The sequence below is a fragment of the Gorilla gorilla genome, chromosome 3 (assembly GCF_029281585.2).
Source record: "Gorilla gorilla gorilla isolate KB3781 chromosome 3, NHGRI_mGorGor1-v2.1_pri, whole genome shotgun sequence".
In the NCBI taxonomy this organism is placed as follows: Eukaryota; Metazoa; Chordata; class Mammalia; order Primates; family Hominidae; genus Gorilla; species Gorilla gorilla.
The window spans coordinates 58,361,765-58,376,395 of NC_073227.2; the positions used below are offsets into that span (position 1 = coordinate 58,361,765).

The 14,631-nt window shown below is 36.3% G+C and overlaps 1 protein-coding gene across 1 annotated transcript in view; it reads left to right on the top strand.

The window, feature by feature from the left end:
* The window catches only part of TMPRSS11F (transmembrane serine protease 11F), a 136,762-nt gene that overhangs the window by 117,538 nt on the left and 4,593 nt on the right, over positions 1–14,631 (top strand). The window contains exons 7-10 of the mRNA XM_004038740.5: positions 135–173; positions 1,325–1,526; positions 5,213–5,472; positions 10,677–10,819. Of these exons, the coding sequence (XP_004038788.3) occupies positions 135–173; positions 1,325–1,526; positions 5,213–5,472; positions 10,677–10,819 (644 nt within the window). The remainder of the gene's footprint in view (positions 1–134; positions 174–1,324; positions 1,527–5,212; positions 5,473–10,676; positions 10,820–14,631) is intronic.

Consider the following 14,631-nt stretch of genomic DNA (forward strand, 5'->3'; position numbering starts at 1 on the left):
TGAAAAATCTCATGTTCTCTTGAAATATGTATGCTTTAGATAATTTGCATTTCTATTAATGACCAGTTGAACAATGCAACATGAAAATGGGAATATATTCTTCTGCCAACTAATTCATGTTTTGCTTATTCCAGCTATTGACAGCAAAAAGATGAGGAATCTTCTCAACAGTCGTAAGTTCCAAAACCCACAATTAACTGTTTATTTCACAGTTAAAGATCATGAAAAAAGTTACAGAAAAGTTAGCAGTAAAGTTTACCAAGCTTTTTAAGACTCATTTTATATTTTTGTAAACCGAACACTTAGTCTTTTTATTATTTTTAGCATTTAAGTATTTAAATTTATAAATTTATACCAAATACAATTCTAAGTTTATATGACCTACGAGATGTGGTTAAAAACACCTTACATAATATTCTAGATATTATATTAATATTCATTATAAATAACTGTTTTAATATTATCTAACAATTCAAGAGAGTGTTTTAAACTGGTAACATTTAGGCTTTAATTTTTTTTAAATTTGCTTGCATTTTTATTGAAATATCTGTTATGTACATTCTCTTCCTCTTCCTGCCCTGCACCCCACATTCCAGCATTGGTACATAGTTAAGGTCTATTGTGGACAAACATGCCCATTAAAAATGTTGTAACACTTTAAGTTCTCTTTTAAGATTGATTTGAAATCTAGTCAATTGAGGGTTTGAAATCAGGGAAGAAGAATTTTTTTTTAAACTAGCCTTTCAAGTTTTAAAAGACCAAAAAGGTCAATAGTGTTTAAATCTGTTAAAATACAGGGCTTTGCAAACACAATAAATTGATTCTCTTTAGTCATTAGTTAAGGGAAAATCATGACCTACATTTAGTATTGGGCTCTCTCTCAGTAATAAGGATACTGCTACTAGTTTTGGTATGGATCCTCCTAATTTTGTATCCCACTCTGTCACTTACCAGCTGGGTGACCGCCAGCAATGTTCCCTCTTCAAGGCTTAATTTTCTCATCTAAAATGTATGTTTCTATAAATACATCTAAAACACATAGCAGAGGATCTATACATTTTTGGTGCTCAATGAATTATCTATATATGCTTTATAAGGAGAGATAGAAGTTAATTCCTGGACTGAATGCCTTGAAATGTTAGTAAACATTTCTTCTGAACCTCAGTAGGATCAGCAAGACCTGTATCAAATAAGCTCAAAGGCTGAGTGCTATGAATGGTTCACATGGTAGCAGGGAAAAAGGATTGTCTATAACCAAAGCAAATCAGAATATACTTTTTTCCTCCTTTTTATGAATATGAATGATCATGTATTTCTGTGGCAGGCTGTGGAATAAGGATGACATCTTCAAACATGCCATTACCAGCATCCTCTTCTACTCAAAGAATTGTCCAAGGAAGGGAAACAGCTATGGAAGGGGAATGGCCATGGCAGGCCAGCCTCCAGCTCATAGGGTCAGGCCATCAGTGCGGAGCCAGCCTCATCAGTAACACATGGCTGCTCACAGCAGCTCACTGCTTTTGGAGGTAAGTTAACCAAGGCTGCTGTGAGCCTTCTTTTCACAGTCCTCATCTGCCACTGATTTAGCGCATCAGAAGAGTCCAGTCTTGCCAGTTTAACCTTTGCTCCATTCAGGGTAGACCCAGCTGTCCCCTAAATGGATTATGCTTTCCTATGCCCTATCTATGATGGTTGGTTTTTGTCATTTGTAGTTCTTACAGATTTTCCTCTATCATCATGACCCTAGTGCTGTCTTTCCTATTATATATTATATAAAATAATATGTAGATTATTTTAATGTGAAGACTATTACACATGTAACGAGTTTAATCTCTTTTACATACTCAAGAAGAAAGTCAGCTACTTTTGTTTTATTTTTTTCCAGTTAATCCCTCTAACTTCCCACTGTCAGCATTGCCATCACTTTACAAATAAGAAAAGAATCGTAGGTATCCCTCTTGAAGTTCTCTCTTCTCATTGCATTCTCTAGGAACCCTGCAGGCCTGTATGGTCCAGAAAAGTGTGTGGAAGGTGGGAGAGACCTGCTACCTTTTCTTACTCCCCTCACAGTATTCAAGACTGGTTATGTACAGCCCAGCAAAATCTCTCTGTTTGGGCTTTCATGGTTGTACCTCTTAAAACTCAGCTGTGTCACTTCATGTACACAGACATACATAGGCACCCTGCTGCCTCAAGAGGTCAGGAACACACCATCTTTCTTCCCTGAGGTTTTACCATCATGGTACAGAAAGCTTTTCCTTTTAAACTCTCAAAGACAAAACTCTAAATAAAGACCCTTTGCCTGGCCAGTGGCACTACTTCTGCACCCTGCACCTTATTAAAGGAGCCTGTCCCTGGTGATTCTCAGAGGTGCTTTATCATTCTTCTAAGGGTAACATCCCAGATGGTTCCAAGATACTAAGGTGATTATCTGTTGCTTTTTCGCAGAAGAGAAGAGAAAAGGGACTCACTTATATATGTGTATTTACAACTCCCGAAATAACTGGCATTATGCCTTATGGGCAAATCTGAGTCCCACTCACTTGTGAAGGTTTTCTGATTTTTTCATATTCACACAGTCCTCCAATCTTTGCACTTCTGTTTTTGTGAGAGTGTCTTCCATTTTAGTTTATAACTGATTTCTCTTTATGTAAATTAAAAATAAACAAATCCAGAATTCCAACTTAATATTTAGTGAAGAATACAGGCTGTGGCGATTGAAATACTTGTTTCAGCAGGTCCAGTGCAGGCTCTGGGTACTCACAGACCTACATGGGAATTGGCCATTGAGCTTGATGAAGTAGAGATTACTGGTGACCTTGATAAAAGAAGTTTTTCTAATGTGATAGGGATGGGAATGATTCAATAGAAAATGGAAGGAGGATTAGATGCAGTAAGTTTTAAAACTGCTTTTAAGAAGTTTTTAAATGAAAGGGATCAGACCAAATTTGACAGTTGAGGGAAGTTGTGAAGTTAAAGGAAAGATTTTTTAAAATATGGGAGACACATTATAGCATATTTTATGCTGATAATAATAATCCGAAAGAGTTGGGTAAAGTGATGATCCTAGAGAAAAAAAGGTGCAATTTAGAAGTGATATATTAATAATTTCATGTAATCACACAATGCGGTATACTGTTGTGAAGGAAAACTACGTGGTACTTTGAAGACAATATTGCATTATTCACATCTTTAATTTTTTTTTTTTTTTTTTGATATGAAGTCTCGCTCTTTTGCCCAGGCCAGAGTGCAGTGGCGCTATCTCAGCTCACTGCAAGCTCTGCCTCCCGGATTCACGCCATTCTCCTGCCTCAGCCTCCCGAGTAGCTGGGACTACAGGCGCCCGCCACCGCGCCCAGCTAATTTTTTTATTTGTAGTACTGACGGGGTTTCACCGTGTTAACCAGGATGGTCTCGATCTCCTGACCTCGTGATCCGCCCGCCTCGGCCTCCCATAGTGCTGGGATTACAGGCATGAACCACTGCGTCCAGCCTAAGTTTTTATAAATTTATTTTTTCTGCAGAAATAATGTATTTTCAAAATCATATTTAAGACAAACCTTAAAACTTTTATGTCTATGAAAAATGATTACAGTCTTTGTGAAACAGTGTGAGTGGCGAAAACATTCTTGAAAGGATGGAAAGAGACCTGGACCATCTCTTTTTGGCACTAACCAGCAGAGTGTCACTTACCTGCACAAATCACCGAACTTCTGGGTCTTAATTTTCGTATTCATAGAACATGTTAAATTGGCCTATCACGTGAGGCTTCCTTTCTTATTGACAATGCATAAAGAAATGGGATAATTTTTATTCTCTATCTGATTCATTTGTAAACTCCTTAAGGCCTGAAGTCATATATGTCTTTGTATCTCTGAGAATTCTAGTATCTAGTGTCTAGTTTTCAAATGGATGCTTCAGTTAGTCCTAAGATTTCTGGTTTGAATAAAATCTTATCTTAATCTCTAAAGAAGTGAAACAGATGAGAGCAGAACCCCTCCCATTTCCCTGCTCTTTTTTTTTTTTTTTTTGAGACAGAGTCTTGCTCTGTCACCCAGGCTGGAGTATGATGGTGCGATCTTGGCTTAATGCAACCTCCACTTCCTGGGTTCAACAAGCGATTCTCCTGCCTCAGCCTCCTGAGTAGTTGGTACTACAGACACACACTGACACACCCAGCTAATTTTTGTATTTTTAGTAGAGACGGGGTTTCACCATATTGGTCAGGCTGGTCTTGAACTCCTGACCTCATGATCCACCCGCCTTGGCCTCCCAAAGTGCTGGGATTACAGGCATGAGCCACCACACCTGGCCTCTGCCTGCTCATTTTTAGGGCAGTGCAGCACTTAGGAAACCACTGATCTTTCAGGTTTTTTTTTGTTGTTGTTGTTACATTTAAAGGTTGATGATTCACCAACATAGTAATCCTTTCTTCAACCATAGAATTTCAAGTTACTATATATTTCCAGTCACCCAGGATGAGGATAACTTTAAAAAGAAGGAACCAGGCTTTGGAGGACCATGAGGAAGTAAAGACATAACAGGACTAGCTAGAATTTGCTGGTGATATAAACCTTGTGGGAGAGAAAAGCATCTATGGGAGAGAAAAGCATCTATGTGAAAGGAGAACTGAAAGTCTAGTAAGAGGGACTGACCAGGCCAGATCCATGGGTGGTAGGAACTGACTTTGAGTTAGGATTAATTAGCCCTTGTATATCAGGGAGGGATATGGGTGTAGGGTGGAGAAAAAACCATGTGCATACATGAAGGTTTGCAAAGCAGACAAATTACACTTCACTTCAATGATCACAGTAAGACCAGTAAAATAAGAACCAAAAAGTGAGTCATAAAATAAGAATCGGTGGAAGATGTGACATGGAGAGAAAATGCCTCTTACTATGTATATTATCCAAAACAAATCAAAATTAATTTCTACACAGTTTGTTGAAATTAAGGAAAAAAGAACCTGAAGAGTTCCTAGCAAGCAAGAACTTTAAAAATTGGAAATTAATCAGTTATTAATTATTTGTACATAATTAATTGTAATAATTTTAAAAACAATTTTTTTCCTATTTTGTTATCAACTACAATCTTTCTCACCAAAAGAATGTTTCAGGAGCATAATACTGACAGTTGGGAAGAAATACAGTCTCAGTCTTTTTTTACAGAATTAAGTCAAGCATCACAAGTATTACTTTTTAATTTTTTGCAGAAATAAAGACCCAACTCAATGGATTGCTACTTTTGGTGCAACTATAACACCACCCGCAGTGAAACGAAATGTGAGGAAAATTATTCTTCATGAGAATTACCATAGAGAAACAAATGAAAATGACATTGCTTTGGTTCAGCTCTCTACTGGAGTTGAGTTTTCAAATATAGTTCAGAGAGTTTGCCTCCCAGACTCGTCTATAAAGTTGCCACCTAAAACAGGTGTGTTCGTCACAGGATTTGGATCCATTGTAGATGATGGTGAGCAGTTTCAACCTAATTTTCTTAGCACAAGAATGTCTTGAGATCAAACGAGCTATCTATCTTAAGGAATCCCTCTTAAGCTTTTAATAAAAGTGATGGTCTTTCCAGTATGTGTGGCCTTGGGCAGAACAGGAGACTGTGGGTTAAAAGTAAAAATCAGGTCCTGTATTTGAGTTTACAATTGGAGCAGTGGTGGCCGGGTGTGGTGGCTCACACCTGTAATCCCAGCACTTTGGGAGGCCAAGGCTGGCAGATCACCTGAGGTCAGGAGTTCAAGACACGCCTGGCCAACATGGTGAAACCCCATCTCTACTAAAATACAAAAAAAATTAGCTGGGCATGGTGGTGTGCACCTGTAATCCCAGCTACTTGGGTGGCTGAGGCAGGAGAATTGCTTGAGTCTAGGAGGCAGAGGTTGCAATGAGCTGAGATCGAAACACTGCACTCCTACCTTGGTGACAGAGCTAGACTCCGTCTCCAAAAGAGAAAAAAAAGAAAAGAAAGAAATCTCCTCAACTGCTCAACTAGAGCAGTGGAAAAAAAAAAAAAAGTCAGGGAGAGAGACTAATATAGAAGGAAAAGAAACAACTGCATCAGGTGAAATAAGAAGGGACAGAACACTACGGGAGTGCAAGGCAGTAAGTAATCACAAATTTTGTCTTTCCTAGATATAAATATGTTACATATACTTTAAATCACATATACTTTATTTTAATCAGCATACAATTTAAATCGCAAATGTAATGATAGCTTTTTCCTTTGTTTAATTATTTCTCATTGTATGAGAATTTATGATGATCATAAACATTAAAATGGGTTGTAAATATTTTGAGCATTTTTTTTGGTTAGTCAATAAAATCTGTATCTTTTTCCTGTGTCCAACCTGCTAGGGGTGTTAAAAGACATCAAGTCTAGTAATTGTATAAATTAAACACCAGAACTTAAGATTTCTAGGTACTAGTGCACTCTACTTTAAAGAGAAAGATTAGGCCAGCGGTGATGGCTCAAGCCTGTAATCCCAACACTTTGAGAGGCCGAGTCAGGCGGATCATGAGGTCAGGAGATGAAGACCATCCTGGCCAATATGGTGAAACTCCGTCTCTACTAAAAATACAAAAAAAATTAACTGGGCATGGTGGTGCAGGCCTGTAGTCCCGGCTACTTGGGAGGCTGAGGCAGGAGAATTGCTTGAACCTGGGAGGTGGAGGTTACAGTGAGCCGAGACTGCACCATTGCACTGCAGCCTGGTGACAGAGCAAGACTCCATCTCAAAACAAACAAAAACAAAAACAAAAAACAAAAAAAAGAGAGAGAAAAAGATTAACTGAATGTTTTAATGAGAAATAAGAAATACTTAAGTTTCCGCCATCAGTTGGTGCGGCCCATGGTGAGCTCATCATGGCGACTGAAGTTGGAGAGAGAACCTGTAGAGTACATGAACTTACCTGTTTCAGAAAATTATCTCCAGAGGCAGTTGGGTTTTTGTCAGCTGTTGGGGTGTTTATTATCCTGATGCTGCTTGTTTTTCTCTGTATTAATAAGCAGTTCTGTTTTGAAAATGTTGGAGGGCTTCCAGATCTTGCTTCGGAATACAGTACAAGGAACAATTCACAAGATAAAATTTGTCTGTGACTCCCAAATGAGCGTGTCAGAAATGTCGTGTAGTGAAAGTACATCTGCATGTCAGTCTCTTGAAGACGGCTCAGTTCCAGAAATTCTCATTAGCCTGCTTTATAATGCCACAAATGGAAGACTATCAGCAGAAGTGATAAAAGGCAGCCACTTAAAAAATTGGGCAGCAAACAGACCACCCAATACATATGTTAAGTTAACTCTACTGAAATCCACGGATCAAGAGATGTCCAAATGCAAGGTATCCATCCGCAGAGGGCAGCCAAATCCAGTATACAAGGAAACTTTTGTTTTTCAAGTGACCCTATTTCAGCTTTCTCATGTGACACTCATGCCATCTGTGTATAACAAAAGCAGCATGAGAAGAAAGATGATAGGCTGGATTTATTTAGGTCTCAACAGCTCTGGAGAAGAACTCAATCACTGGACTGAAATGAAAGAGTCAAAAGGACGGCAAGTACGTAGATGGCAGGCGTTGCTAGAGTCATGATGAATAGAATAAGCAAACAGTTACCATCCAATGCAGCATATTTCTAATTACAACATTACCGTTTCTACCAAGTCGCCATTGGAAGAGCTGTTCCTTGAAGAATCATATTCAACCTTTTACCAAAATGCTTTAAGTTCTATGGAAAGAACATCTAATACTGACATAAATGAAGAAAATATGTGTATCTGATAGAGCTTGTTTGGGAAACTGAGAAACGTACATTATCATTGTTAAACTAACAGTCCTCCAGAAATTTAATAAGATGTTTTTGATTTGAAGTTAATTTTAATTTAGCAAAAGAGCCGGTAATTTTATGAAAAATCAAAATTATAAGTGATTTTAAAAACCAGAATTTTAGTCACAATATAATTTTAATATCACTCTATGTATTATTTATAAAATATAGTTTGGCCAGTCCCTGGTGTTTGTAATGTTCTTTAATATGAAAAAGTAGTCCTCCAACCCTATCGTAAGTCATATCTAATGACGAAGGGTTTCAGTCACATTGAAAATTGTTTTATTTCAGACATGTTCCTTTTGTGCACTTAAGTTTCATTGTGCCTCAGTTCCTCTCTATAGCACTAAATCTAAGTGCAGACAAGCATTCGTTTTCATACAGGAATGTTTTTAATATGTTAATTTTTTTAAAAGTTCATTTTTCATTTGCCTCTGCTTTTGGCTGATCCAAAGAGACAAAGTCACTGTACTGGTCCCTTGCAAGTCTTTAGACAGGTTGTACTGTAGAACTACGTAACTTTCTGTTGAAAGCACTTCCTGTATTCTTGTATTCCAATGTAGGAAGCTAGTAGAGCAGGACTTTACTTTAAAATTTCTTTCAGTGATTGACTCTTCAAAAATTGCAGTAATGTGAAAATACATTTTTTTTACAAACTGAAAACACAGCAGATAAGCTGTAGAAAATGAAAAACAATTCAATTTTAATTTTCTGCTGAATATTTAGTAACCAACACTGCGTAAAGCAGGTAGCATCCAAAATAAGAAACTGTTCTCTCTCTAAATCTTCACTCTTACTTCAATTTATATTTGTGATATAAAGACTATGCAGTTCTCAGTTTAAATCGGAACATCATGTTAAAAACAGTTCTGAGATTCCTTATGAAGTTTCCAGTGACTTGTGACTAGACTTTATGAAATTTACAGATAAAGTTCTTCAACATGATGTTATCTTGTGCCTTTCATGTAAGTTAAATTTGCTCATATGGCTTGAAAGTTGTATTTGCAAAATTAAGCCTTCAATTTTTATAAATGCAACGATTCCTCAGAACAGTGTCGCAAGATCTTTATTTCCTCCGAAGTATGTAAAAGTTGTATGATGTGCTAATTTTTTAAATGGCAAGTCACTTTCATTTGTTTTTATATTTAGAAACTCTAATTAATCAGGAATATTATAAGCTGTTTTCTTTATAATTTTGCTTCTTACCTAATGTATCATTTTATGCATATACTTTATTAAATAGAGTATGTTTTATATATATTAAAAATAGTTTCTTTTTTCTCCTTCTCATTTCTAGTTAAAATAGACAAAAACATACTATTTACCAGTTACTAAAAAGCAGTATATCATTGCTCCTAGTCCCAAGTACTATATATTATTATAAACTAGAACTTGTTATTACCATAATAACAAAACAATGCATAGGTGTTACTTCAGCTTGGCTATACTGAAAGGCCTTAAAAGAAATCCAAAAAGACCGTGAAATTCTGTATTTTTTCATTTAAAAAAGGCAGCTCTATGCATTCATACACATGAATTATAAGAAAAAATACAAAAGCTGTACTGGATGACATGAGGTTTGAGAATGTGTTTTACAGGGCTGCATTAAAGGGAAAAATTCATCTTTTATTGTTACATCAATGAGCTTTCTCCAGGATTTTTACAATAAACGAGTAAGAATTAGAACCTGAAAAAAAAAAAAAGAGATACTTATGTTTCTGTCAAGGATATCCTGAAAAAAAACTAGTGCTAATATATCTTTTTTTTTTTTTTTTTTTTTTTTGAGTTGGAGTCTCACTCTGTCACCCAGGCTGGAGTGCAGTGGCGCCATCTCGGCTCACTGCAAGCTCTGCCTCCCAGGTTCACGCCGTTCTCCTGCCTCAGCCTCCTAAGTAGCTGGGACTACAGGCACCCGCCATCACACCCGGCTAATTTTTTTTTTTTTTTTTTTTTGTATTTTTAGTAGAGACAGGGTTTCACCGTGGTAGTCAGGATGGTCTCGATCTCCTGACCTCATGATCTGCCCGCCTCCACTTCCCAAAGTACTGGGATTACAGGTGTGAGCCACCGCGCCCGGCCAACTACTGCTAATATATCTTAATCTAGCTTTTTTTTTTTTTTTTGACAGAATTTTATTATATGAAAAGTTTTCCAAATGCTCCATGCATATCCAACTTGGCTTTGTGAGAGGTTCTTAAAAGTCTCTTACAGCTAGCTCAGGGCTACTCACCAATAGCTTCATCCCAGAGCCCTAAACTACTAATTTTCGGTATTCAACTGTGCAGTATCCTCTCCTCCTAACACCCAGCCCTGTTCTGTGTTGTCATCAGATCACTACCACATATTGGGCATTCATTTTGTTTCCCATGCTGTGAGACACCCCTAAATAATACATGACAGAGTAGAGTAGGGTGAAGAGATCTGTGCAGCTGTCCTGGTTTCTACTTGAATAGCTTTAGGAATGTCAGTGAACTTCCAGGGGCCATGGTTTCCTTATATGGAGAATGTGGCAGTTGGACAAGATCAATGTTATGAACCTGTATGAGAATCTAATGAGGACTACGGACCCTCTCCTCATGAAAAAATGCATGCATATGTAGTATTTTGCATGTAGTTTTAAGGCTCCTAATATCCTTGAAAGATCTACAAATGTGATATAATACTGGAACATGTATGTTTATGGTTCCTTGCATGTAGACATTTATGACACAGAAAATAAGATGATAGCTAGTGTTAATAAAATAATCTTTGGCTTTTGCTACAATTTATGTGTCTTTTATGTCTTAGATACAATCGTATTTGAGGAATACTGTTTATTTGTTTTTTTATCCATTTGTGCAATAGGACCTATACAAAATACACTTCGGCAAGCCAGAGTGGAAACCATAAGCACTGATGTGTGTAACAGAAAGGATGTGTATGATGGCCTGATAACTCCAGGAATGTTATGTGCTGGATTCATGGAAGGAAAAATAGATGCATGTAAGGTAAGTTTAAAGTCAAGGCCAAAAGTTTATGAGGAAAGTTTCCATTAGCTATTTTTGAGTTTGGCATATATTTTACCTAGGAGAAAAAAAAAATGGCATCTCTTACACCGAGAACTGAGTTTATTTAATAATCATAACAATAACAATAATTGTATTGAGTGTTTAATATATGCTAAGCCAAAAATTAAGCACTTTTTATACATTATTTCATTTAATGTAATGAGATAAAAGCAATATTATAATTACCATATTCATCCCCCAGCCTCCCAGTCATTTCCCTTCGCCCCTCACATTTTTTAATGACAGTGACAGCTGAAACAGGTTTTCTTTCCATTCCACGCCCTGCATTAAAAACACTGACCTGTTCAAATGCTGGACTTTTAGTTCCTAGACCTCCTCTTCTCCAGTGATCTTCTATACTCTTCAGCCACCTCAGACCCTCCTCTTAGCGTCACACTATGGGCCTTGTTATCAAAAACTACTCCACTCCAAAAATGCTCATTTGCATCTTCCTTTTTGACTACTGTCCCCCAGTGTTTCCCCCTTGCTTTTTAACTACTGCTTCCCTATATACACTTACTATGTTATACCCTAGTCTACCAACTCTTGTTCCCAACATGCACAACCTACATGTACATTCCTTGTGTCCTTTCTTTGTTCTATTTTTCTCCTTAGCCTTTGTCACCATCCAGTATGCAGTATGTTTATTTATCTAGCTTATTGCCTATTTCTCCACTAACTAAAATGTAAGCTTCATGAAGGAAGACATATTTTAATCTATTTTATTTACTGCACCTGAAATAGTCTGGTGAAAATATGTGATGACTGATTGAATGAAAAAGTCTTTTTTCAACTTCATAGACACCTGTTGTCCATTGATTCCTCTGTTTTCTCACAGTTCATTAATCATTTCCTTTCTTCCAGCTTCTACTTTTCCAGCTCAGATTTCACTGTCCATTATTTTTTATTGATAAATCATAATTGTATTACATCTGTGGAGTACAATGTGACATTTGATACATGTATAAAATGTGGAATGGTTAAGTAAAGCTAATTAACATATCCATCACCTCACTTAACATTTTCTTTGTGATAGACATCTAAAATTTACTCTCTTAGTTATTTTGAAATCTATAATACAGTATTATTGATTATAGTCACCCTGCTTTGAAGTAGATCTCAAAACTTATTCCTCCTCACTGAAACTTTGCACCCTCTGACTAGCAACTCCCCCTTCCCTTACTCTCCACCCACCTAGGCTCACCCAGACTCTGGTAATCATCAGTCTACTCTCTACTTCTATGAATCCAACTTTTTTAGATTGCACATATAGGTGAAATGATGTAGTATATGTCTTTCTCTGCCTGGCTTATTTCACTTAGCATAATGTCCTCTAGATTCATGTATGCTGTCCCAAATGGACAGAATTTATTCTTTTTATGGCTGCATAATATTTATTTTGTAGATATACCATATTTTCTTTATCTCTTCACACATTGATGAACACTTAGGTTGATTCCATATCTTGGCTGTTGTGAATAATGCTGCAGTGAACATGGGAGTACAGATATTCCTTTGACATATTGATTTTAATTTTTTGGATATATTCCTAGAAGTGGGGTTGCTAGATCATATGGTAGTTCTGTTTTTAGTTTTATAAAGAGCCTCCACAGTGTTTTCAATAATATCTGTACTAATTTACATTCCCTCCAAGAGTATATAAGGGTTCCCTTTTCTCTTCATCCTCATCAATACTTGACTTTCATCTTTTTTATACAAACCATTCTAATAGGAGTAAAGAGATATCTCATTGTGGTTTAAATTCATTTCCCTAATGATTTGTAATACTGAGCATTTTTTTCATGAATGTGATGGTCATTTGTATGTCTTCTTTTGAGAGGTATCTAAGTCCTTTGCCAATTTTTTAAAATCAGGTTTTGTTTGTTTTGTTTTTTGCTATTGTGTTAACTTCTTTATATATTTTGGATATAAGCCCTTATCAAATATATGGTTTGCAAACATGTTTTCCCATTCTGTGAGTTGTCTCTTCACTTTATTAATTGTTGTTTTGTTTTGTTTGCCGTGCAAAAGCTTTTCAGTTTGATACAATCTCATTTGCCTATTTTTGCTTTTGTTGCCTGAGTTTTTGAGGTAATATTCAAAAATCCTTGCCCAAACCAATGTCATGGAGCTTTTTGTCTGTTTTCTTCTAGTAGTTTTATAGTTTCAGGTCTTAAGTTTAGGTTTTTAATCCATTTTGAGTTTCTTTTTGTGCATGGTGTAAGGGTAAGGGTCTAATTTCATTCTTCTTCTCCTTTTTTTTTTTTTTTTTTTTTGAGAGAGTCTCGCTTTGTCACTCAGGCTGGAGTGCAGTGGTACGATCCAGAATCACTGCAACCTCTGCCTTCCAGGTTCAAGTTATTCTCCTGTCTCAGCTTCCTGAGTGGCTGGGACTACAGGCATGTGCCACCATGCCTGGCTAATTTTTATATTTTCAGTAAAGACGAGGTTTCTCCATGTTGGCCAGGCTGGTCTCAAACTCCTGACCTTAAGTGATCCACCTGCCTCAGCCTCCCAAAGTGCTGGGATTACAGGCATGAGCCACCACGCCCAGCCTAATTTTATTCTTCTGATGTAGATAACCAATTTTCCCAGCACCATTTATTGAATAGACTATCTTTCCCGCAGTGTGTATTCTTGGCATCTTTGTCAACAAATCAATTGACCATAAATATATGTGATTTTTTCTGGCTTTCTATTCTATTCCATTAGTTGATGAGTCTGTTATTATGCCAGGACCACACTATGTTGATTACAATTGCTTTATAAGACATTTTGAAACCAGGTAGCATAAGGCCTGTAGCTCTGTTCTTTTTGCTCAAAATTATTTTGACTATTCAAGGTTTTTTTTGCTTGTATATGGATTTAAAGATTGTTTTCTTTCTTTGTGAAAAATGGCATTGGAATTTTGGTAGGGATTGCATTTTAACAATGATAATTTTAACATTTTAACGAACATTTTAACAATGATAATTCTTTCAATCCATAAACATGGAGTATCTTTTCATTTTTGTGTTTTCTTCAGCTTCTTTCTTCTATATTTTACAGTTTTCAGTATACAAAGCATTCACCTCTTCAGTTAAATTTACTCCCAAGTGTTTTATTTTTTGTTGCTATTGTAAATGGATTGTTTTCTTAATTTCCTTTTCAGATAGCTCACTATTAGTATATGGAAACACTACTGAGTTTTGTGTATTGATTTTGTATTCTACAAACTTACTGAATTTATTTATCTCTTCTAACAGCTTTTTGTTGGTTTTAGGGTTTTCTATCTATAAGATCATGTTGTCAACACACAAAGACAATTTCATCTCTTCCTTTTCTATTAGAATGTCTTCTATTTCTTTCTCTTGCCTAATTTCTCTAGCGACAACTTCCAGAACTGCGTTGAAAAGAAATCAGAGTAGATATCCTTTTGATGTCCCTGGTCTTACAGGAAACACTTTAGATGTTTCACTATGGCTTTTATTGTGTTTGACATACACCTATTATGTTGAAAGTTTTTCTTACAAAAGTGTGTTGAATTTTTTCAAAAGCTTTTCCTGCATCTGTTGAATGGATCATAGTTTTTAGCCTTCGTTTCGTTAATGTAATGAATCACACTTATTGATTTGAATATATTGAACCATTCTTGCATCTGAGGGATAAATCCCACTTGATAATGATGAATGATTCCTTTAATCTATTTGAATTTGGTTCATGAGTATTTTGTTAAGGATTTTTACATCCTATGTTTATCAGGAATATTGAAG